This window comes from Cnephaeus nilssonii (genome assembly GCF_951640355.1).
Source record: "Cnephaeus nilssonii genome assembly, chromosome: 6".
NCBI lineage: Eukaryota > Metazoa > Chordata > Mammalia > Chiroptera > Vespertilionidae > Cnephaeus > Cnephaeus nilssonii.
In genome coordinates this window covers 22,786,913-22,811,108 of record NC_137077.1, presented here as the reverse complement: position 1 = coordinate 22,811,108, position 24,196 = coordinate 22,786,913, and the positions used below count along the sequence as shown (strand labels likewise).

Sequence of the window (24,196 nt, the reverse complement as noted above, 5' to 3'; positions counted from 1 at the left end):
CCCAGAGGTCAGTTCCAGGTGGCCTCGAGGTCCCGGGGAAGCGATCTCTCCGCCCCTCTCCAACAAAGGGGACAGCAGGGCGCACTCCTCAGAAATCTCCAGCGTGCCCTGCAAACCCCAGACCTCCCCTCGCTTTGCTTTCCTTTCCTTTCCTGGCCTCCCCGCCCCGGCCCCTGCGCCCCAGTCCCGAGCGGATGGGTGGGTAGCAAAGGGCACCAGGCGCCTTTAAATGCTAATGAGAGTCGGTGCCCAACTCCGAAGCCAACTTTCCCCACCCTCTTCCCTCGCCCGCCCTTCCCTCCCCGGCCCGTGCGCCGCCTAGAAAAACTTGTGCGGGGCCATTTTTGGGGCAGTAAGATCGAGCGAGGAGCCCAAGAGCGAGCGCGCAGCCCGAGAGCTCGAGCCGCCTCCGCCGCGAGACCCCACCCCGGCCGCCGCCGCCGCCTGCGCCGCGAGATCCGCACCGGCCTCCCCGAGAGCGAGCCCGGCCGCCGCGACCACCAGCCGCGCTAACCGCCGACCAACCGCCACCGAGGTGCCCGAGTGAGAGCCCAGGAGGCGGCATGAGCGAGGCGGGCGAGGCCACCACCACCACCACCACCACCACCACCGCCCTCCCGCAGGCTCCGGCGGAGGCGGCCGCCGCGGTCCCCCAAGACCCCGCGCCCAAGAGCCCGGTGGGCGGCGGCGCGCCCCAGGCCGCGGCCACGGCGCCCGCGGTGCTCGTCGCGGGAAACCCGGGTGGCGACGCGACCCCCGCACCCACGGGCCCCGCGGCCCCCGCCTCTTCAGCCCCCACCGGCCACGAAGACGCGGAGAAGAAAGTTCTCGGTGAGTCAGTCCCGGGAGTGGAAGGGCTGCCCTGGGCGGGGCGGGCGGCAGCAGCCGGCCGCCGAGCACGTGTGGGCACCTCCCTCTGCATTTCCCCCCACTCCCCCGGGGAGGGGGACGCCGTGCGGGGTTCCCAGGGCGTCGCACGGGGGGTGGGTTCCCGGGACGTGGGGTCCCAGCGCGCAGGTGGCTGCAGCCGCCGGCCCTGCGGGCGCTCCCAGGTGAGCGCGTGGCGCGCGGCGCTCCCCGCCGGCCGGTGCGCGTCCCCCGGGGTCCGGGGCCGGCCAGTTGCGTCCTCACTGGGGTCCCTGTCGCGCGTCCCTGAAGCGGGGCGGGCTTCCGCCCCGGGAGAAAGGGGGCGGCGGTGCGGGAGAGGACCCAGGGCGGGGATGGAGGTGGATGGAGGCAGGCAGGGGACACGTGGGACGGCGACTTTGGAGGGGATGCTTGGGGGTCTGGGTGGGGAAAGGATCTCCTTTCGGGAAGAGCGAGGCGGCTGGTTGGAGACGGAAGCGGGGGAAAAGGGGGAAAGGCTTCCTGCTGGGAGGCTCAGGTGTCTGTCCCTGACGCCCTTCCCACTTTGGCTCGGGAAGGGCGCCATGCTTCTGTGGGCCACATGCTGGGAAAGGGGGGGGTGTTGCAATCCCCTTGGGTCTTGGTTTCGTGTCTTGCGTCCCCCCACCCTGCGCCCACTGCTGCAGAAACCCTGTGGACCCATCGCTACCCCGCTTTCTTCTTCCTGGACTGGGGGCGGGGGGGCGGGGAGCGCGTTTGGTGTAGCAGCTGGGAAAACGTGGTAGGAAGGGTGGGTCTGACGTCTGTTGAGCACATCGTTATCTTAGGACTTTTGTAACTTGGGGAAGGAAGTAGGCAGATGAGACGTTCGGGTTCAGGGGGGGCAGGGCCGCAGAGGGTTCCTGCGGGCGTCGCTGGCGCGCGCCACCCACTCCAGCCTTCTCCCCAGCGCGCCCCGTGTGGGGCCTTAGACAGGCTTACACAACAGGTGGGCGGCGAAGAGCTTCCTCCAGGGTGTGTGCCTGTCTCCTCCACTCGCTTCCAAACAGGAAAGTTCAGGAGATGATGTAGGATCCCTCAGAGACAGTTTCAGTATTTTTGGGGTGGGGTGTGTTGGATCTCTCCGAGCCTTCCCCGTTTTTCTAGGAAGAAAAACTTAAGGGAGTGATGTGAAGGAAGGAATATGATTCCATGCTCCGCTCCTGGAGAGGCCCCGTTTTCCCGTTTAAATTCCCAGGGCTTTCTCAGTCACTGCCAACAACAAGCTAAATGCAACCTGTGCAGGTTAAGACATAGAATAGCCCTCATTCTGCTGAACTGAGAGTCGTTGAATTGTGATATTTCCCACAAGTGTTTCTTGGAAGACTTCACGCCAAATGTCTGAGAGAGTCAACCTTGGGGTTATCCAAAGGAATGTACAGATACCTCCTTCTTTTTTCCCTTTCTTCTTTTTTCCTTTTCTGTTGTACAAAGGGAATTTTGAGGTTTTTCACTTAATCCATCTACCCCTTTGGATCTGAACTAACCTTTTGGATTGTTAAAGATGAAGGAAAACAGATAAAGTTAATTTTGCCAACCGCCACTTGCTGTTAGCCTCCACCACATCCTGGTGACCGGTCTGGAAGTCTTTCATCTTTCCACTCTTACTCCGGCTCTCAGAATGACATCTTAACAGCTTGTCTCTGTCCACTGTGTTCTGCCATCCCCTTTCCTTTGCCAGGCACACACATGGATGCCTACAGTGTGCCAGGCACAGGGCTGACTGAAATGCAATTTGGGTTTTGGAGTCTCCCATTCTAGTTTTTACAGAGTCTAACTACTTTTCCAACCATAGGCCAGGAAAAGTAGTTTACCTGAGGGAAACTCCCTTCTGGTGAAAAGCCATCTGGTCTTCCTCTGTCTGCTCTTCACCCTGTGTATATGTGCGTGAGCTTATGGTTTTAAACCAAGAAGTGTATATGAATGTGTTTGGCCATATGAAGTCATTAGAAATATTTGTGGAATTAGGAAACATTTTTAAAACTACATTGGGGAGTAAAATAACCTTCAGCCTTGATTGACTTTAGACTTGAAAATCATTTTTTTAATCTTTTTCCCTATTATATTAGTGTTGGCTTTCTAGTCAAGGTTTTTCCTTTGACAATGGTAGATAGACATTTACTTATATGAAAATGAGTCAGAAACGGTTTTATTTATCTTTTCCTAGGTCACTAGGGCAAATGAAAGGAGGCACAATGAGAAATCGTTTGAAATAATGTATGGCTGAAAAGCATATGGTTGATCAAAAACAGGCCACTTCTGTGCACATTTGGATCTAAAACATAATTTTTTCTTCTTCTTGGCCCTACTGCTCTAGTTCGAATGGCCTAAAACTGCAGCTTTAATGGTTTAATCTCTTCACTGGGAGATCTTCCTTTCTTGGTGTCAGCCAGAGATTGCTCAGTCAGCAGTGGGCTGAATGACTCTGGAGGCATAAAGAATATAGTTTTTTTTTCTTCTTTTTACAAAGAAAGCTAAAATATTTCCTCAAGAATATCAATCTAGCAACACTCAGAATTAACCCTCCCCACAGCAAAGCAAGTCGCAATTACTGTTTTAGTTTTGAGTTAAAAGAACTGAATCCTTATTGTTTATCCTTGCAAGTTAATCTCATAGAGAGGCAGCATGAATTAATGTTAATTGTTACTTTCATTCTCTGCTGTGTTTTTTTTTTTCTTAAGGTACTTCATTGTCACATTCCCTGTTTCACTGAGTCCTGATAATTGCTTTATACATTTTTCTGAATTTAGGCAGAGGCATTTCCTAGAGATGCTGAATTTGACATTCACAGTTGATTTAAAGGAGCCATCTCAAATCGTACTTGATGGCTGAAATAATTATGACTCTGCAAAGTACAACTTACATGACCATACTATTGGGTTTTCTCTTAAATTCTGTTGAAATCTGGGGTACAGAAATGGTCCTACCCATGATGCAAAGTAAAGCCCATAATCAAGTTTAAGAGGGAATTTTATAGAAAATTCTGGGTTTTGATTCCCACCAACTGCAGAGAGTAGGGTAAGCAGTGAAACAGAAGCCCAAATTCATCCCTGTGGTTTGAAAAGGCCTGTTCCATCATGTCTCGGGTGGTGAGGACAGAACCAGGTTGAGACAGCACCAGTTCTATTATTACTCTGGACTCTGATAGGCCCCAACTGGCAGCTCGGCAGGCTACTTTATGTTATATCTTTGTAGATTAACTGGGAGCTACTATTTCACTTCATCAAGTGTGAATGCAGTGTGTTAAGGTCATTTGTACTTACCTTGTTCATCTACCTGCATTCTCTTTCATTGTGACTCTTGTTTTGCACTAATAACATTTTTCAGTGTTAAAACTTAAAAGGGCTTCCCCCACCCCACCCCCTTTAAACAGTGTTTCTCAATTTTAATTATTGCAGAACTAAATAGACTTATGACCACCCTTATGACTTTACTGAAAAGTTTAACAGGGAAGATTCTGAAAAGTATTTCCCCATAATATCTTCACTTGCTCCATTTTCTTTTTCTATTATATTTTGGAGTTAAGCTTTTCATGGTTTCTTCAGGTATGTTTAGGCTTTGTATAATGCTATCAAGACCTTAAGTGATATGAGCTTTATCTCTTGGTGTAGGTCAGCTACTAATTTATCCGCTTAATCTATTTTAGCCACCAAAGTCCTTGGCACTGTCAAATGGTTCAACGTCAGAAATGGATATGGGTTTATAAATCGGTATGTATGTCTCTGCATGTTTTAAATACATACTTATGTTGTGGTACCAATTGTTAAAAATTTTTTTACCATACTTGATTAGTGACCTGTATAAGTTTTAAGATTTGTAAGCACTATCAGTATTCTCATTTCTAAGCTACTGGTCATTACCAGAACACTGATAAGTAACTTATTTTATAAAATCTAGTCATTAAAAGAAAAAAAGGGGTGGGGGCGATAAATCAGAAGTGGGAAGAGCCTAGGGTAATGGAGTCCATATCCATAATCTCAGAGATGGAGAAACAGAGGCTTAGACTGGTCAGGCCACTTTCCTAAGGTCACACAACTAGTGCGTAATTGAGCTGGAACTATCACCCAGGTCTAGGCCAAGTGCTGTGTAGAAACTAGTGTTTTCTTTAAGCCATGGTAACTCCTAACCATATAGGAATGAGAAGTAAGTGCAGGCTGTTGGGAGTATTACATTTTCACATGATACTGTCATTTGCTTTGCTCCCCCTCCTACCTCGCTCCCCCTTTCTGAAACACCCCCCCCCCCACTTCTGTTTTGGTGAGAGTGGGGGGATGAGTTAGGGTGGGGTGATTGGGGGGGTGGGTGACTGTTTTTGGTTTCAGTGTAAGGAGAGCCTAGATCACAGCTGTGCCTTGTCCTTTTAACTGTCTCGCTTTGCTTTTGCCGGGAGGGAAATCTGGGGCTCTGATTACATCCCACGTGACTTAGAAAGAGATGAGGGGAAAGGGACAGTTCAGTGTGTGGCATCTGTACACTTGCATCTAAGCACTGTGGTGATGTGGAGGAGCAAGGTGGGTGCCTTGGGGGTTTAGAAGTTTTCAGTGAGGGTTGAGTCCAGGCATCTGAATTGAGTTTAGAGGACAAACAAAAATTTGTGTTGTGCTTTGAAATCTAAACTCTTAAAACATTTGTTCTTTTTAAGTTTTCCTTCACATACCTAGTACCTTTTAATTGTGTTCTTTTTATCTTCCAACAGAAATGACACCAAAGAAGATGTATTTGTGCATCAGGTAAGAGGGGTAATAAATGTTACATTTTATATATGTGAAAAGTGGGGTGTTGATAATGTGCTGTTTCCCATTCCCAAATGTAGTCATGTACATCATTATTCTACCCCAAATTATTTTTTTTTATATTCTTTATTTTGAGAGTATGTGTATTAAAACTGGGGGCAGTAAAACAAGGAAGGGCCTAGGGCAGTGATGGGCAACCTTTTGAGCTTGGTGTGTCAGACGTCGCCAAAAAACTGAGCATAACTCGGGCAGTGTGTCACTTTGAGGAAAAAACTAACTCCAAGACTCTAGTCGCAAATGTTTCATCCTCAGGAGCAGCAAACGTTTCATCCTCGGCATGCGGCCGCGTGTCATCAGAAATGGCTACGCGTGTCAGTGCTGACACGCGTGTCGTAGGTTCGCCATCACTGGCCTAGGATGAGAGGAGAAGCCACCGGAGAGCCTGGGCGGGGCCGCTTTGGCTCTGCAGAAATGCCATGGGAAAGAAGGGAGCCAGGGCGGGGCTGCTGTCAGCTCACTGGAGAGGCGGGAAAAGGTGCCTTGGAGACAGGTTCGGGTTAGCCCAGGACGAGCTGCTGCCACCCATTGCTCCCCTGGTTGCAAGTGTCCCGGGGTCCCTTACAGTTTAGGAGATGCATGCCTGTGGTGTGGGTGTGCTCCTGGGAGGAAAATGCACACTGCCCTAAACTCTTTCTGTGATTCTTATTTTGGCAAGAGAGCTCAATTCCACATATTAAGATGGGCAGACAAGCTCTTCGGTTCCATCATAGTAACTGTTTTCAAACAGTTTTTATTTTCGAATGGCATGCAGTGATATGTAGTTAGGCCACTTTTTAATTTTGGGGCCCTCTGAGTCCTCAGCAGAAACGTTGTTTCTGTGTTGGGTGTTCTGCTCTCCTGACTGTGTGGTTCCCCTTCGCGTTTGGCCAGAACCCACTTGGCTTTTGCCTGGGTGGGTGTTGGTTAAAGCTCCTCTATCAGAGCAGCTCTAGCTTGAAGTAAACAGCACAGCAAAGCAGATGGTTAGGGTGTGCGTGTGAGACGTGAGGAAACCCCCCATTCCCAGGACTCGTCCTCACCCCTGTTAAAGGTAGGCCTGGTTAGCACATGGCCAGGTCAGAGGGCCCCACGCTGCCTTAGAAGCGAAGCAAATGTAGAAAATGGGTAACATATGGGAAACATGGGCGTCTCTGCTGCAGGATCTCAGTCTAGGATGTTCTTCATTCTATTGCCGTGTATCCTGGACTTACTTTACAAAAGAGGTGAAAAGGAAACATACCTACCCTTACTGTTTTTTTGTATATTCCGTTTTCAATGAATTGTCCCACCTATGTGTGTAGTTCTTAGTGTATAGCAGGGAAGCAGAGAGGCAGGTACTGTCACCAGCATATTTACCTACAGGGCTCTGTCAAGCATCTGGTTTTCAGTGTTTTTGTTCCCTTCTGTTTAGGTGTGTGGCGGGGGGCGGGGGGCGGGTGGTGACTGGAGATAGTGATAGTTAAGAAGAAGCTCTCTGGTTGTGGTTTTTATTGTTTACATGTCCACTTGACTGGATGTATTTCAGCTGTACCGAGATGACTTGGGTAGATTTTTTTGTTGTTCACGTACATTGACTTTTAAAGTCATAGCAGACTGACAGGAAGGGTTGCTTATAATACCAAGAGGTTAATAGACCGGTTGGGGAAAGGCCTCTGCGTTGGGTGACGGCTGGAGTAAAAGGACCGCACAAGTTTCTGTGCTAGCGGCCAGCTTTGTTGGCCTGTGAGTGAGCGTGTGACCTGATTCCAGCCCCTGTGAGGCTGTGTGGTGAGTCACCTCCCTGTGTTGAGGCCTGCCCAGTCTAACAGGAAAAGGGGAAGGAGCCGGCAGGGAGGGGCTGGCTTTGGAATGGCTGAGTGTTCAGGCGGCAGGCTGCGTGCGCATATATCCTGTCCTGAACTGCCTTTTTCCTCTGTGGGTGAAGTCTCTGCTCTATTGGCTCATTCTTTTATTTTTTTTTCCCCCCTCCCTCCTACTCAAGAGTAAGGGAAGGGCTGGATTACACATGCCTAATCGCTTTATAAAATAAGGTTGACCTAGTTCCATAGAAACTCAGAGCCCCTTTAACTATTTAGAGATACCAGCTAAAGAAATGGAAATTCATCGCAGGACTTATTCCACTTCCCTCTACTGGTTGAAAAAGAAAGGTCTGCTCACGAGCAGATGTTTAGGTGCAGATGTTTAATGCAGGGTAACATCTTTATTAACCTTTTAATGTATTGTCAGGGACACAGCATGGTGTGGTGGGGAAAATATTGAATACATATATAGATGCAGTACAGGTATATGAGTTTCCCCACTTACCCCCCATCCACCCTCTCCCCTGCTGCATCTTGAATATGACCTTGGATACATCACTTTTAGCCTCATGTTTCCTCATCCATAAAATGGGGGCAGGTTGGGGGAAAGGCCAGATTATCAGCCATGTTCTGATTCCTGAGGTAACTTTGCATATTTTATCAGAAATATTTACACCTTGGCATTTTCTAATTCATTTTTCCTGTTCACCATTCCTCCTCCCTTTCACACACATTCTTTAATATTTTTTAAAAATATATATTTTTTTATTGATTTCAGAGAGGAAGGGAGAAGGGAGAGATAGAAACATCAATGATGAGAGAGAATGATTGATTGGCTGCTTCCTGCACACCCCATATACTGGGGATCAAGCCTGCAACCTGGGCATGTGCCCTGACTGGGAATCGAAACGTGACCTCCTGGTTCATAGGTCGATGTTCAACCACTGAACCACACCAGCTGGGCTCTTTAATACTTTTTGAAGTTAGCAGCTTGTCTTGTCTACAGAAACCTTTATACCTAAAATGTGTGCTTGTGTGTGTAAGATTTTATAAAGGCATCCCCACTCCCACTGATAGAGCTTCGATGATTACTAGTTTGAGGGAACTAATATATCCAATATCACGACTAAGTGTTGAGGCTGTAACAGAATACAACTACACATTCTGTTTTTTTATAGTGGTTTGTTTGTTTTATTGTTATTTTAGAGATTCAGGTTAGTAGGAGAATAATTTTAAAAAGTAATAATAAGTCACCTGTGTTTTCAATATACCCAGTAAACTTGAAGCAATGAAATGTTACCAGTATTGACATATACTTTACTTAGAATTTCTCTTCTTATAGACTGCCATCAAGAAGAATAACCCACGGAAATACCTGCGCAGTGTAGGAGATGGAGAAACTGTAGAGTTTGATGTGGTTGAAGGAGAGAAGGTGAGCGGGTTGGGTTGGGTCTCAGAGTGCTGGCACTTAAGTTTTCTTGCAGAGTAAATGCTCTCTCAGCCCCTTACGAACTCACATTACTTTGGATGTTTTTGTGTTAACAGGAAGAAGTGACTTTTAAGTAGAAATATTTTTGATTATTGGATGTCATTATAAGCATTCTTTGATCTATATTATAAAAGGATGTTTTAATTTCTTATTGAATAAATGATGAATCCTATTTAATTATGGAAGGAAAAGCGAATTTTAAATGGGGTGAAAATTTACTCACACAAATAATATTTTCAGGCTGTGATTTTTAATAATACAAGTAATACACAGTGAAGAATGTTTTAATCTCAAAGAAGATTTCAGTTGAATCTTTGGATTAGGTTTTGGAAAGCTAGAGGCTTTTTGATGGACTGTATTAACAACTTTATTCAGATGAAGCTAATTGATCATCTTGAAATGTACCTGGATATTTTTAATGCTGTTATATTATTTAATTCCAATATTAGTTATGTCCTTTCTGTTTTGCTTTTAGACAGCAGTCTATTATAGATATCAATAAAACACCATAGCATTAAAAAATCATCTTAAAGCTGTATATGTTACAACCACCATGGCATTTAATCGTGGCGGCTGAATTGTAAACTAATAATGGAGTGAATCACTAGTTAACTCCCCGCATGTGCTTTTCCCACACACACACATACATACATACCATTCCATAGTCTGTATTTTTAGTCGCTCCCAACCTGTTCTGTTCTAAAAGAAAAACACTTTATTTCATTTAATATAGCAATTTAAATGATGTCTTTACTGATTTGATCCCCATGGTATCTTGCAAATCTCTTGGAGTTTTGAATCATCCACCAACAAATGCTGGCCTGTAATGATCTCTAAAATTTTGCTTTGTCAGGTTTATTTTGCCTCTGTATGTTTTGTCAGGTAATTTTACCTCTATGTTTTCAGAACTTGAGGTTTTACAAATTGATATAGAGTGTGAAATACACTGTTTTGAGGCTCTAATTTTTTATATGCTTGAAGCATTATTTTATTCATTTTTCTGTAAGAGAATAAGAATGCTAAGTCTGTTCTGAGGAGAATAGGAACGTTTAAAGAGAGGAACTACATGTATGGAAACTATTACTAAATCAAGGACCCTTTCCCATTGCCCCCAAGTTTTGCTCTTGGTCGTCATTGCTGGACAGAGCCACGTGAGCCCATGAATGGGAATTCTCTTGGTACCTCAGGGTAACATAGGTTTCAACATTTTCTAGCAAGATACCATTATCTCAGTTGTTTTCCACTGAGGAATATTCCTTCCTGGTCTAGCATTCTTTCTTTTACAGTTGTGTTACATTGACCAGTTTGTGTTCGTCAAAGAGGTACACACTGCTCTTGAACCTAGTATGACCAAACCTGAAGGCAGAGTGTAGGCTGCGTGAGCAAACAAGCTGTATACATTTCAATACTAAAACCTGGGTATACTTTTGATGTCTAACAACAGGAATTTATAGTACAGTCTGTTAGTCTTTAACATTTTGGTTGTCTAAGGCTGTTTTTGGGGGGTTAGCTTCTTTTAAATTTTTTTTAAAATATGATTTTATTGATTTTGAGAGACAGGAAGGGAGAGATTGAAACATCCATTGGCTGCCTCCTGCACGCCCCCTACTGGGGATCGAGCCATGTGCCCTGACGGGAATCGAACCAGCAAATCGATGCTCAACCACTGAGTCACACTGGCCTAGCTTCTTTTAAATTTTGAGGGTGTCTTTATTCTGTCTCAGGGTGCCGAAGCAGCCAATGTGACTGGCCCAGATGGAGTTCCTGTAGAAGGGAGCCGTTATGCTGCTGATCGGCGCCGTTACAGACGCGGTTACTATGGCAGACGCCGTGGACCTCCCCGTAATGTATGTTGGCCTCTCTTCCTAATTGGTGATTGCAAAGATGTTCACATCTGAAATTGAGTGTACATACTTAGAGCAGATGCATACGGTGTCTTCTCCTGGCAACACAAACACAAAATGATTAATGATTGTTGTTTGTTGGTTTTGATGGAAAATTTCCATACCCAGAATTTATGCATAGCCACTGGTCTCATTAAACTTGCCGTTGAAAAGTTGTACCAGTTTGTATGTACTTGACTGCAAATAACAGACATTTAACCATCTTATAACAAGAAAGCTTAACTAAGGTAGGCTGTGCCAAGGTTGTCAAAAAGGCACTCTCTTCATTGGGCTCTTTCCCGGGACCAGAATCTTTCCTTCGGGCATTCACTGGTGAAGGGGAATGGGATTGGCTCAAACCTGTGGTTCATCCCTTGGCACTGGCACTGGCACTGCTGGTCTCTAAGAAAATCAGCGTTTGGTTGGCAAGGAAGAATGGGGATAGATTGGGAAGAGGCAATAAACAGTGTTGGCTGCAGAAATATTAAATTTGCCTCAAGTAAGTGGCTATTTTATTTAGCACTAGAGGCCCAGTGCATGATTGAATCATGCACATGTAGGGTCCCCTACACGCTTTCGCTTTCGATCGCGGGGGAGCTGGAGGCTTCTGAAAGGCCTGGTGCACCAGCGGACAGGCCCCCAGCTCCCCCGCTTTTGATGGTCCTCGGCGGGAGGTGAGCTCGCTGCCCCAGAGGCCCCTTCTGTCCTGCAGCACAGCCATGGCGCAGACGCTGGCCCAGTCGGCTACCCTGGCCACCCCGAGTCCCGCCTCCTGTGCCTCCCGCTGGCCCAATTTACATATTACCATTTTATTAGGTAGGATAGCATTTGCTTTATTTTTTAAAGTGTAGAAGTAGTAAGTAATTGTCTGGATTTATCGTTCTTCAGATTGGTATCAATCCAGGTGAAAGGCTTCACAACCAAGTCTCTGGCTAGAGCTTTCTTAGGAGGCGCAATATAAATACTTGTAAAGCACCCAAAAAGAATCCCATTTATCTGTGGTCGTGAGGATTCTATAAATTTGAGTCACTTTTTGATGTTTCTAGAATTAGTACCTGGGACTGACACCATAGAATAAAACTCCAGATGTTTTGTGGGCGCAGGGTTGTGGCTATGCCAGTTACCCAAGAAGAACTTGAAAAATCTCACCAGAATGAAATATATGCAGGTTGAGAATGGTTTATCCCCATGCTTTGATAGACTTACATCTTTCTGCTTAGCAGAATGCTTTCCCTCTTCAGTCCGTCATCTTCTCACCCTGCCCAAATTGATTTTTATCAGATTGCTTATGGCATCTTATTTTTCTGTTTCTGTTTTTTTCTTACCCACATTTTGCTTATTCTGTTTTTTGTTTTGTTTTTTCAATAAGCTGTGCAGGGGGTGGAGGTAGGAATGAGCATTTACTATGTCAGGTTAACGCAAGTTCATCAGATTCACGGAGCTTGTAGTTGTAATTACTTTGACTCCTGGGTTAATTCAGAATACAGTGGTAGAACCTTTAGTGGAAATTTTCCCTTTAGAGACTTTTCTCCTCAGCTGGAAATTTGAAGTCATTCATGTACAAAATATTTAGAAATGTCAAAATTCTGAAAGTATACATAAATGTTTTTTTTTGTTATAATGTTTTTAAGTCCTTAGAGCTCAAGAGCATGTTTGTTAATGGTGCTGCCATTATTCTCATTTTGTAAAAGTGAGAGATTGTCTGTGTACAGCTCAAAAAGATAACAAAAAGCCTAAAAGAAAAAACAATGTATGAAGTCTCCCACTTAATATTTTGGTGAACATTTTTTTCTGTTAATACGTCATTACGTAATTGGGATCACATCTGATTCAGGTTATGCAAAGTTTATAATGGCTTGATTTGTCCGAAAAGCTCGTTGAAGCGTTTCCTGTTGGGGAATTTAGTTGCCCATGTTGGCTTGAACTGGAGAGTTCTAAAACTTAAATATCCTCACCCTCCAGGAGAAATGGGTCATTATGCTAATTTTTAATTTAGCTATTTTTAATAACTATAGTTACTTCCTATAAGACTACTTTGGCATCGGCATATCCCACTTTAAAGTAAGATTTTAAATTTTTTTTGAGGGATGTTTGGCTATTAGCTTTTATTTTTAAGTATATACTACTAGTATATGATACGGTAGTTGGAATACAGGAAAAGTTACATAATGGGTCAATAATTCCCTTTGCTAGTAAGACCTATATATTTTTAAAAAAAGTAATATATTTTTATTGATTTCAGAGAAGAAGGGAGAGAGAGAAACATTGATCAGCTGCTTCCTGCATGCCTCCCCACTGGGGATCGAGCCTACAACCCAGGCATGTGCTCTGACCGGTAATTGAACCGTGATCTCCTGGTTCTTAGGTTTACACTTAAACCACTAAGCCATGCTGGCTGGGCATTAAGATTTATGTTTAGAAACTACCTGTATCTATTACTTATTACTATCTGTTAATGTACAATTAAAACTTTATTCGTGAACATATAAAGAAAAGCTAATTTTTTCCATGAAATTGAGTGAGAAGCGTGGTGTTGCTTGATGTTTTTGCAAATCTCTGATGTTTGATTTAATAGAAGACAGCTGAGTTCTCATATCTCCTGCACTCAGTCTGCTGAGACCACATGTCAATGTAGCTCTGGGAGACCCCACCATATACTCATGAGATGATGAGATGGGAACAGGCAATTAGCATCCTCACAGCATTATGAAAATAGTTGGACCTTGATAACCCCCCGAAGGGTTATGGAGACCCTGTCCACACTTTGAAAATAGCTGTAGGAAGTATACTATGTGGAACAAACTGTTGATAACACTACAAAGTATATTTTTTCTTGACTGCCCTGACTTTGCCCCCGTGGATGGCAAATGTTGGGAGACACACCTGTGGCCAAGGTAAATATTATTAACATTGTAGATGTTCTTTGGGTGGTTGGTCAATTGATACTCATCAATCCTAATTAGATGACTTAAAATTATTATAGAGTGATTGCTTTTGCTTTTCTGCTTCTTGGTATTTTATCTGCATAGATCTATTTTAATCTGAATGTAGTTTATCCCAGATTATCACATAATGATCTGGGTTAAATGCACTTTGTATAAAAAAAGGATTATTCCTTTTGGGGAGATATTTTTCTTTTGGTGATATTCACCCTAAGTGGTATTCTTTGGTTCTTTCCTTGCTGAAACTTCTTCTGAATCTCTGTTTCTTTGCTTCGCTAGTACGCTGGGGAGGAGGAGGAGGAAGGGAGCGGCAGCAGTGAAGGATTTGACCCCCCTGCCACTGACGGGCAGTTCTCTGGGGCCAGGAGTCAGCTGCGCCGCCCCCAGTATCGCCCTCAGTACCGGCGGCGGTTCCCGCCTTACCACGTGGGACAGACCTTTGACCGTCGCTCACGGGTCTATCCCCATCCCAACAGAATGCAGGTAAAATTGCACCTGGGACTTCTCTTCAGCAATCCTCACCCTTCCATCCTTCCTCTGCCTCTTCCTCCTCCTCCTCCTCCTCCTCCAACACCAGCCGCTGGAAACAAAACCTTGCTTGTGGCTTCCTGGTGCTGCAAACGCTGAGGCAAGGCCTTGGGTCTTTCAATCTAGTAACATTTCTAAAAGCACAACCGCGTGAGCCATGCCTACAACTGGGGGCACCAGTGGGTAGGTTACAGTTTCTAGTTTATGGAAGAATAAAAGTAGAGAGACCGATGATATGCTTAAGAGCTTAAACTCTGAAGTCAGACAGACCTGGATTTATTTAAATCTTGCCCCTGCTACTTATTATCTGTGAAATTTTGAGAAAACCAAACTGTAGAGAGATGAACTTACTCATACATTAAATGGTAATAATAATGTGCCTCCACCGTGGGGCTCACTATGATGAAATCAAAGGTAAAGACTTCAGTGCGATGCCTCAGGATAGCTAACACCTGTAAAGTCCTTAATTTAGGTGAGATGGTGTTGATTAAGAAACCCTACCAGAGGGTGAAGATGGTTGGTTATTGATTTACTCCTCTTTTTTCAATCACAAGATATTGATACAACTATTGTGAACTTGACCTGTAATTAATGAGCCTTATAGCAACTTCCCAGTCCCTGGAAACTTGGGAAACTTAGGACAGGGCATCCTTTTTGTTACCACTGGCTACAAATACTTCCTCTTAGTGTCCTTGGGTTGTTTTCCCACTAAGTGTTTTGACTGAACACTATGTTCAGTCTGTTCTTTGCTACCCTTCTCATGTCCCATCATGCATGACTGTGTTCTTTCTACATTGCTTCTTGTTTTTTCTCTTCCACTCTTTAACAGCTGTCCCTGACAAACGTGCTAAAAATAACAAGTAGACTTGCGTATATGGAGAGCTTGGGTACATGAGGCACAGGCATAGTAGGCTCCGTTAGGGCAGCACTTGGGGCTGCTAGGAGGACAGGAAGAGTCAGTGAGATTGTAATGCACATTTATTTTCAGTGTTGATAGTACCTTCCTGAAGTAACCATTTTTAGTATTTAGCATATGCACATGATGATTCTTTTCTGTATTTGAAATAAAGTATATTTCACCTTAGATTTGAAGGTTGAGAGTGAAGTGACTCTGGAGTGCCATGTAGAATATCATTTGCAGATGCTGGTTGAAAACTAATTTTTGAAATATATGCATAGTTCTTTAAACGTGGCCTGGATTTTTTTACTTTACATTTCATATCTGAAGTAAAAACTTTCTTAAGACTTTTTTCAACAGTTTTCCTTTACGCTCTTTCTAATACATACCATGTTTGGATGTTCACTGAGTGAGCTAACCAATAACATCAAGTGAAAATTCCTGAAACTTCCTTCCATAAAACTAGGCTACTTCAAGGTTGTCAGTGTAATGACTTACAAGTACTGAGAGATCTCTAGATGGTAAAAATTACGGAGGTCATATAGAAAAGTCTTTCTAATATTTTCTACAATATACAAAAACTGTGACATGTATTGGACACAACAGGGAAAACTAACAGTATGCAGGCCACTAGTGTTTCCCTTATGTACCAAGAACATAATATAGCATGGTCAGTGACCAAGTGATTCCGTGTTCTTAAAGATAATCAGTGTGTTTGGAAATTAAGTGGAATTGGTTACTGAACTAATATCAAGTATTTGCAGTCTTTGAGAAAATAAATATATGGTAGAGGAAAGGAAGTAACATTGTTTGGCATCTGCCAAATGGTTGGCATTTGTGAAATCAATTCTTACTCAGTTTTCCCTGCAGCTTTAAGATGGTGATGGGTTCCATACGGTTGTTGTGTTGTGGTTGTTACAAATGAAGGGATTTGAGTATTTTAAAAAGTTAGCAAGTTTTGCCTAAGGTACATGGACTAGAAGTGGTAGAGCTTCAATCCATCTATGCATGCTTTTCCCACTTTCTCATTCTAGTCAGCTTTCATCCTCTATACGTATTGTTGTTTCTGTCTTTTTTATTATTTTTTTCCCTAATCAAAGTTCCTGAGGAAGAACCAGGTTTGTGTGTTCAGAGAACGGAGGGGAAACTCATGTGGTTGGGCTGGGATGAGTAGAGAGAAGAGGGCTAGGAGCTCAGGGCAGACCAAGCATGCCTGATAGACCATGATAGGGACTGTTAACATACTGTAAATGTGACAAAAAGCCAGTAAAGGAATCTAAACAGGGAAGAAACAGATTTAAGCGATCATTGGACTGTTTTTGGAGCCTGGACCACGGGAGGCCGCAGGTAGTAAGATCAGCTGCTGTGGAGAGAGGATCATGGCATGGATGAGAGTGCTTTCAGTGGAGGTGTGATAGGTGGTCAGACTCAAAAAATGTTTTCACTATGAAAGTGACAGCATTTGATGCTGGAGTGCATGTGTGATTTTAGGAGTGGAGGATACCTCTAAGTTTTTTATTTAAACGAATATAGGAAGGCTGAAGAAAGGTAACCTTTGGGAGAGAGATGGGAATCATTTGGAGGTCTTTTCTTCACATTAAATTTTACCTCCGAGTGGAGATGTCAGGTAGTCAAAAAAATTAAAACAAAGCAGAGTCAAGAGGTAGAAAGTGGCTTGAGTTAAGAAGGTTTCATTTTAAATAAGTTGGTTGACAAAGTCTTTGGAGCTATATTTGAGAAGAGACCTAAGGGAGCAAGGCAGCGAGTTATTGGGGTACTGGGAAGGGCATGCATGGCAAAGGGATTGGCAGGTACAAAGGCTGAAGGGAACCTGAAAAAGAGAAATGAGACTGTAGGTATAACTTTGGAGTCATAAAAACATATTAAAAGGCTTCATATAGGGTGAGAATTGGTAGAGAATTGATCCTGGGACCGAGTTCCGAGGCATGCCAATGGACGACTAGGAAGATGAGGAGCCTAGCAAATGACATGAGAAGGAACAGGTAGGAAAAAAAAGCATTTTAAGAGGAAATGCTGTCCCCAAAATAGAGGAAGTTAGGTTGAGAATTGATTACTGGGTTTGGTAACTTGGGAGGTTAGTGATATGGTGAGAACAAAAATCTAGTCAGAATGAATTCAAGAGAGAGCCAAGATTGGGGCGGGGCAAGAGGGGGAAGAAGAGGTATTTTCTTCCCCTTTGAGGAGGTTTCTGTGGTGGTGATGGGTTTCCTTTAGCATAGATTTCTGTAAAGGAGCTCAAAGAAATGGGGCGCAGTATCTGGAGGAGGTTCTGAGGTTAGGGCAAGGTTTGGGGTTGATTTTATTTTTACATTGAGTGAGGTCTGTCCTGGTTTCCCTTAGCCCTTCCCTCACCAACTACTTACTCATGATACATTAGATGGGCAGATCAAATGCCACACACACACACACACATTCATACATTCATACACTCATTTATATATGTATAGTTTATAGTATGTGTGCATATATATTTGTATGTGGTGGTCCTTATTTCTGTTCACTGAAATGGCCTGAAATCAGTGACACCTTGATAGCATTGAGCTTCCTAAACACCATTCTCTAATAAAAGGAAGCTCCTTTCGAGAAATGGCTGATTTCAGATCTGAACCAGAGAAAGTACAATATGAACCTGGAACATCTTGTCATGCCAGAAAGCAAGGAAGTACTCAGAGAATGTTGGAGACATGTCAAAAGGACATGAGGCAGCTTGAATGGGTTCCCATTGGCCAGTAATGATAGTAACAGATTATAACCCATTGAATAAAATAGAAAACCATGAGTCTGTATAGATATACATGAATGTATTGAATTTGATGAGGAATGAAATATGTATAGACTTTGAAATTACTTCACAAAATCCTTCTTAATTACAAAGGAGAAAAGAGTAAACCTAGCTCTGGCCAGTGTGGCTCAGTTGATTGAGCATAGTCATGTGCACCAAAAGGTTGCTGGTTCGATTCCAGGTCAGGGCACATACCTAGGTTGCGGGCTCGATCCCTGGTCTGGGTGCGTGTGGGAGGCAGCCAATCAGTGTTTTCCTCTCACATCGATGTCTCTCTCCTTTCCCTTCTCTCTAAAAAAAAAAAAAAGCCACCCAAATGTATAAAAACATATTTAGAAAAATAAAAAGAGGAAACCTACAGCAGAGGAGCCTTAGAAGATAGATACCACCTCAGCTACTGCTCAACACCAACACTGTCAGTAGGGTGCAAATTGGAGCCAGACTCCACCGGGCAGGAGGCAGTGAGAAGAACGCAGTGTCGCTTTTGTGGCTTCCCTGCCGTCCACACAAACTAGAGCCTGGGAAACACCCAGCAACCCACACTGAGGTATATTTTACAGACTATCTGGCCTGTAATCTTTTTTTTTTTTTTAAAGAACAATTTTACTTTATTATTTTATATGTATTTTTTGATTTCAGAAAGGAAGGGAGAGAGAGCTAGAAACATCAAGGATGAGAGAGAGAATCATTGACCGGCTGCCTCCTGCACGCCCTCCACTGGGGATCACGCCTGCAACCCGGGCATGTGCCCTTGACCGGAATCGAACACAGGACCCTTCAGTCCATAGGAAACCAAGTAGAAATTGAAGAACTGTGTCAGAAAGAGAGACAACTAAATTCAAGGCATGGTGCTAAGTGGGTCTTTTTTTGCTATAAAGGGCATTATTGGTGAGACTTGAATGGGGTCTGAGGATTAGATTCTACGTTTGTGATTATTTCAAAATAAAGTAATTGAAAACTATGGGTGTTATTTCAGCATGTTCATGGGCTTGGGTGGAAATGATGGAGCAGAGAGGGGAGAAAATACACAGTGAAGGGGGGATAGAGAGAGAGGGGGGTTGGCCATGGATATGAGCTTGGACCACTTAGCCAGTGTAATGAGAGAAGACAATTACAAATATAGGTAGCTTAGTAGATTCTGTAGTGAAACAATGTAGAAAATATTTTCTGATTGCTTCTTAGTGAAATATGGAGAAGAAAGGGATGTTAGTTTTTTGGGGGGGGGGAAGATGATTGAGATTGTGACTCTATTGTAATGAATTTTAGAGATTGTTGGAATTTCAGAGGTTGGTAGGTGGGTTTTTTTATTTTACGTTGTTGGTTTTTTTTTAGTTTTTAGTTATTCTTCCTCTAGAAGTTCTACAATAAAGTTATTTTTTCCCCACAGCTTACAATAAATTTATCATCAAGAAAGTATACTTTATTTTTTAAATGTTATGCTTAAATAGTGCAAATAAATACAAGGAAGAAATTGTGAAAGGAAGAAAGCAGGTGAAAGCATGATTATAAGGTGTGAGAGAAATTTTGAATGTAGAAACCATTAGTGATATTGAAGGGATACCCAGTTTGTAGAATTAGCAGGTCTGAGTTTGAAAAGATTCTTATTGCTCAAAAGTAGTAGGTTTTTTTTTTGAAGAGATGAATGGAGCACTTTAAATTAATATTGTGAAATGAAATTAGTTGCTCTGGAATAAGGCAGAATACTGTTATAAGTGGGAGCGAGTTTTTCTTTCTTTTCTACCCTTCATAAAGATCTAGTCAGGAAATAGTTTACTGTTACAGTTGAGAGTTCCCAGCTTTGTAAGGAAGCATTTTTATTTCTTTTCAAAAGTTCTGAATACAACCATGTGCTCTGTGTTTGCTGTATCCTGTAGCACGGCACTCATTTCCAGCCCTATTCCCTTGTAGGCCGGTGAGATTGGAGAGATCAAGGATGGCGTCCCAGAGGGAGCTCAACTTCAGGGACCGGTTCATCGAAATCCAACTTACCGTCCAAGGTACCGTAGGTACGTCGCATTTCACTAAGGCGTGATCAGCTGAAGGACCCGGGAGTGACGGTAGAATGTGTGAGGATGTTGTGGGTCTGTTCTGAGGGTTTATTATGTAATAGAAGATGTGGCTCCTTTCGTTATGTGTTTAGGGGAGACTGCAGTCTATGTTTTCAGATGGCCTGTGACACTTCCCCCTTCCCTAAATAATAAAACTTTTAGTTATCCCTGTACCAAGGCATTATTTGTATTTGATAGCATTCTTATGTTTTAATTATAAATTGATACTTACTTTTAAATTATATTTAATGAAATAAGCAGAAATTAATTGATGAGTAATTCACTGGTAGTGCTACAAATGGAGGAAGATGGAGTGCCGGAGAGTATTTGGGATACTACATATTCTGTTAACTGAGCCAGTCTAGTGTAAGGGTTAAATCAGGCTATAGATCAAATTGTCTGTTTCAATTCCCACCCTGCAGTTGGTAGCTATAACTCCTTTGACAAGTTTGTGAACTCTCTTAAGACTTAGTACTAGGTCTGTAAAATGGACATTAACGGCTATTCTACCAGTTGTCATTAGGGTTAAATGTATAACGAAGCATCTAACTAAGATAATTAGTATGTTGCCTGGTATAGTAAGTGCTCAATAAATACCACTACCCATGATGTTAATATTAGTGAAGGAGGAGCGGGTTATTTTATTTGTGTTCTGTCCCTGTAAAGACTGCAAATTGAACTAGATTTCCTAAGATCCTTTTCAGCTTTTTGTATTGTAAGCCTTCCTGTTTGTTTATTTGCCCTGTCCTTGAGGTAAGTGAAGAAGCATTTTCATTCCTGAATCACATGTAGACCACCTTGAAGTTCGGCAATAGGGGTTGATTGAAAGGAGAGTACCAGTAAGTGTAGTATTTGGGGAAAGGATTTGTACCATTCTGCATCCTTTCTTCTCACAATTCATTCTAGTTTTAGGCATAATCACTCTATAAGGATTGATTGCTAAGGACTTTCAAATAAGAGATACTTCATAGAAATGTCTTCATGAAAACTGAGGAGACAGGACAGTATTTGAGTCCAGCTCTGTCGATTCCCAGCTGCGTGATCCTGGCAGAGTTACAGTTGACCTTTTTGACCTATAAAAGCAGCCATCCCATGTGATTCAAACAAGTACTTACTCTCTCTAAACCTGTTGGCTTTCTCACTGTGAATCTAACTCACAGAATTGGTGTTGAAATTAAATCACTTAACGTGTAAACACTCCAGCACAGGCTCTGGCACGTGGTGGGTGTTTTCTTCCCATGTTTAATCGCCATAGTCTCCACGAAGCTCTGTTCCTGGAGGGCGGACACCAGACCACTTTCCTTCTTTGATTTTCCTCTCCTTAGTGCCTATCAGAGTGCCTGGTAGGAATATAGTATGTGTTCAGGGTATGTTTATTCACTACAAATAGGTATTCAGGTGAAAGGGGAAAATGGTGGGGTTTTTTCCCCACCAAAACTTTGTTCCATTTGTTTTATTAGCCTGTGCATAATTCTAGTAATAAGTACCTGGTCACTTTGACTTTTTAATTTCTAAAAATGAATGAAACCTATGTTCTTGAGAGTCCCTGTCTCGTTGCACTTCTTCTCCCTTTGTTTTGTGATCTCTGTTCTAGAGGACCTCCTCGCCCACGCCCTGCCCCAGCTGTGGGAGAAGCTGAAGATAAAGAGAATCAACAAGCGGCCAACGGTCCAAACCAGCCATCCGTTCGCCGCGGATACCGGCGCCCGTACAACTATCGGCGCCGTCCCCGTCCTCCTAATGCTCCTTCACAAGATGGCAAAGAGGTAAGTCCAGCCAGCCCCTCGGAGCGGGTGGTGCCAGGTTATTCTTAATCATGTCAAACTTCAGTTTCTATTCTAAGAGTGGTTTTATCGTCTGATAGCCTATACTTAAATATATGTATATATAAAAATATGTATCTTTACATATAATAGTTTATGTAAAATGTTATTTATAAATAATTATTTACACATAAAATTTTATATGTAAGTAGTATCTATTCACATATATTTTCTATATATCTATATCAACATTTTGCTTAAGGTCCATACATACATAGAGTATACTCTGCACATAACACAAACCAAATATTTGAGTTTAACTAAATTGACATTCTTTGAATGAATTACCCATCCTGGTGGGGATTCAGAGCCAAAATGTTTAGGGCTGTCCAAGTAAAGGACAGCGTTTACAGAGAGGAACCCGCCTCTAGGTGTGTGGAAAGTAATCGTGTGTCATAGATTTTTTGTTACGGAGAGTGGCCGTGTTTAATTTGCTATTTGGAAGTCATTCTTTGTGATACTGATTTTTGACTCATACTTGAGAGTAGATAAAATTTTGTACGGCGATTTGCCTCCATAGGCAAAAGGACTCCCAACTTTTGAGACTTTTTAGTCTTGAACTTCCCACTGTCACCTGAATTGCTTCATTTCTGGTGTGTGAATTTGTTCTGTGTTTCAGACCAAGGCAGGTGACGTGCCATCCGAGAACCCTGCTCCGGCCACCGAGCAGAGCAGTGCTGAGTAACATCAGGCTCCCCAGGCACCTTCACCATCACTAGGTAAGAGCTTGGTAGCCCAGGCTTATGTTGTTTTATTTTGTTTGTTTGTTTGTTTGTTTTAAATGTCATTGATTTCTCAACCAGAGCACAAATCAGTCTAAACTAGTTCTGTGATTTACCTGGACCATCCCCTCATCTCCATTGGGATTTTGAAGAAAGAGTGGTTAAATATCTCTGAGATTTTTTATTTTTATTTTTATTTTTGCTAAGCTTTGGGGACATAAGCATTCAGACAGGTAATGAGAGCCAAATTCTTTTTTCTAGACAGACAGTTTTTAACTATTATAGTATTAACCCTTTGCACTCGCTTGCTTTTTTCTCGATTCCTTTATTCTAATGCTAACCGTGTCGAGTCACACTCGACATCCGAGTGCAAAAGGTTAATATGGTATACCAATAAGAAAGTTTTTGGAAGTTTTACTTTTATGACACCTAGTGGCCAATTTGATCATTTTCAAGTGCCTGACCAGGCCTTATTTTAATATCTGGAGACAGATTTGTAGAATAAATTAGAGGGTTTTTTTTTTCCCCTTTGACAAGCAACATAATTCATTTGGAGGCAGTGGGGACAATGTGTAGGAGCCAAGAGGCCTGTCCATCCAGGGCAGGATCTGCTGCTCATTTGCTAGGTGATCTTGAGCAGTTCGTTCACCCTCTGCCTCAGCAATGTCTGCTGCTGGGAAAATGGGAACACCAACAGACTTTATCCACCAAGGTCCTTGCAAAGATTTAATGAGATAACACCTGGGAAGTGGTTAAACAGAGCAGTAAAGAATAACCTCTTTGTAAAGGTTAGCTTGTTAAGCTTCATTGTGGTTTCATTATTATGTACTGACTGTTCTCATTTATAAAAATATTTTATGGAAAAGAGTTTTCATTAAATCAATGCACAGTTTACAAATCTAGAGAAGATAAGCATGTACATTTTGCTTAGAGCTTTTGAAATACTTTTTTTATTTTTATTTTCAAGAAAACAGGCTATTTTTGTCTTTTTATTCTTTAACTCTTGGTCATTTTGTCACTTTTTATAAGTTTGATTTTAATTCTTTCCAGGTGACCTAAAGAATTAATGACCATTCAAAAAACGAAACAAAAAGCAGACACGACCTTACCAACACCAAAGAAACATCCAAGCAATAAAGTGGAAGACTAATAACCAAGATGTGGACATTGGAATGTTTACGATTATTCTTTACGAAACAAGTACAAAACGAGAATGTCAGCCAATGTTTCCAGCAATTTTTCTGGAATGCCTGCACAGAAGACAAGAGAGCAACCTCCCCAGTTTCGGCAACCACTAGGTTTATATTTTTTTCCTGGTTTTTACTGTTTTGGTAATATGAATTGAAAGAAGAAATATTAATACCACATGGGGAGAACCCCAACCAAAGAAATCTGAAATATATAGTAAATGCTTTTTTGTTCCCTTTTCTAGTTCATTTTGGATGCTGGTGCTAAACTTCCAAGTGTCGTGATTTAAAAAGAAATTTTATGCTCTTCTTATTTATTTCTAGATGAGGGGAGGATAACATTTTTGCTTTCTTATGCGACTCTCTGAAAATGTGCAGCATGAAGTTCCTCAAAAAATAAAATTTTTACCCTTGAAA

At 42.7% G+C, this 24,196-nt stretch overlaps 1 protein-coding gene across 2 annotated transcripts; it reads left to right on the top strand.

The window, feature by feature from the left end:
- The first annotated feature begins 288 nt into the window (after window positions 1–288).
- On the top strand, window positions 289–24,196 carry YBX3 (Y-box binding protein 3). 2 transcript variants are annotated; one of them, XM_079774287.1, is made up of 10 exons: window positions 289–831; window positions 4,532–4,595; window positions 5,582–5,615; window positions 8,799–8,888; window positions 10,670–10,792; window positions 14,050–14,253; window positions 19,908–20,005; window positions 21,642–21,813; window positions 22,490–22,589; window positions 23,643–24,196. In XM_079774287.1, exons 1-9 carry the CDS (start codon window positions 564–566, stop codon window positions 22,553–22,555), a joined length of 1,119 nt encoding a protein of 372 aa, XP_079630413.1. In that variant the 5' UTR covers window positions 289–563; the 3' UTR covers window positions 22,556–22,589; window positions 23,643–24,196. The 2 variants fall into 2 exon arrangements, with proteins under 2 accessions (XP_079630413.1, XP_079630414.1); XM_079774288.1 differs by lacking the exon at window positions 14,050–14,253 and having other exon boundaries at window positions 292–831.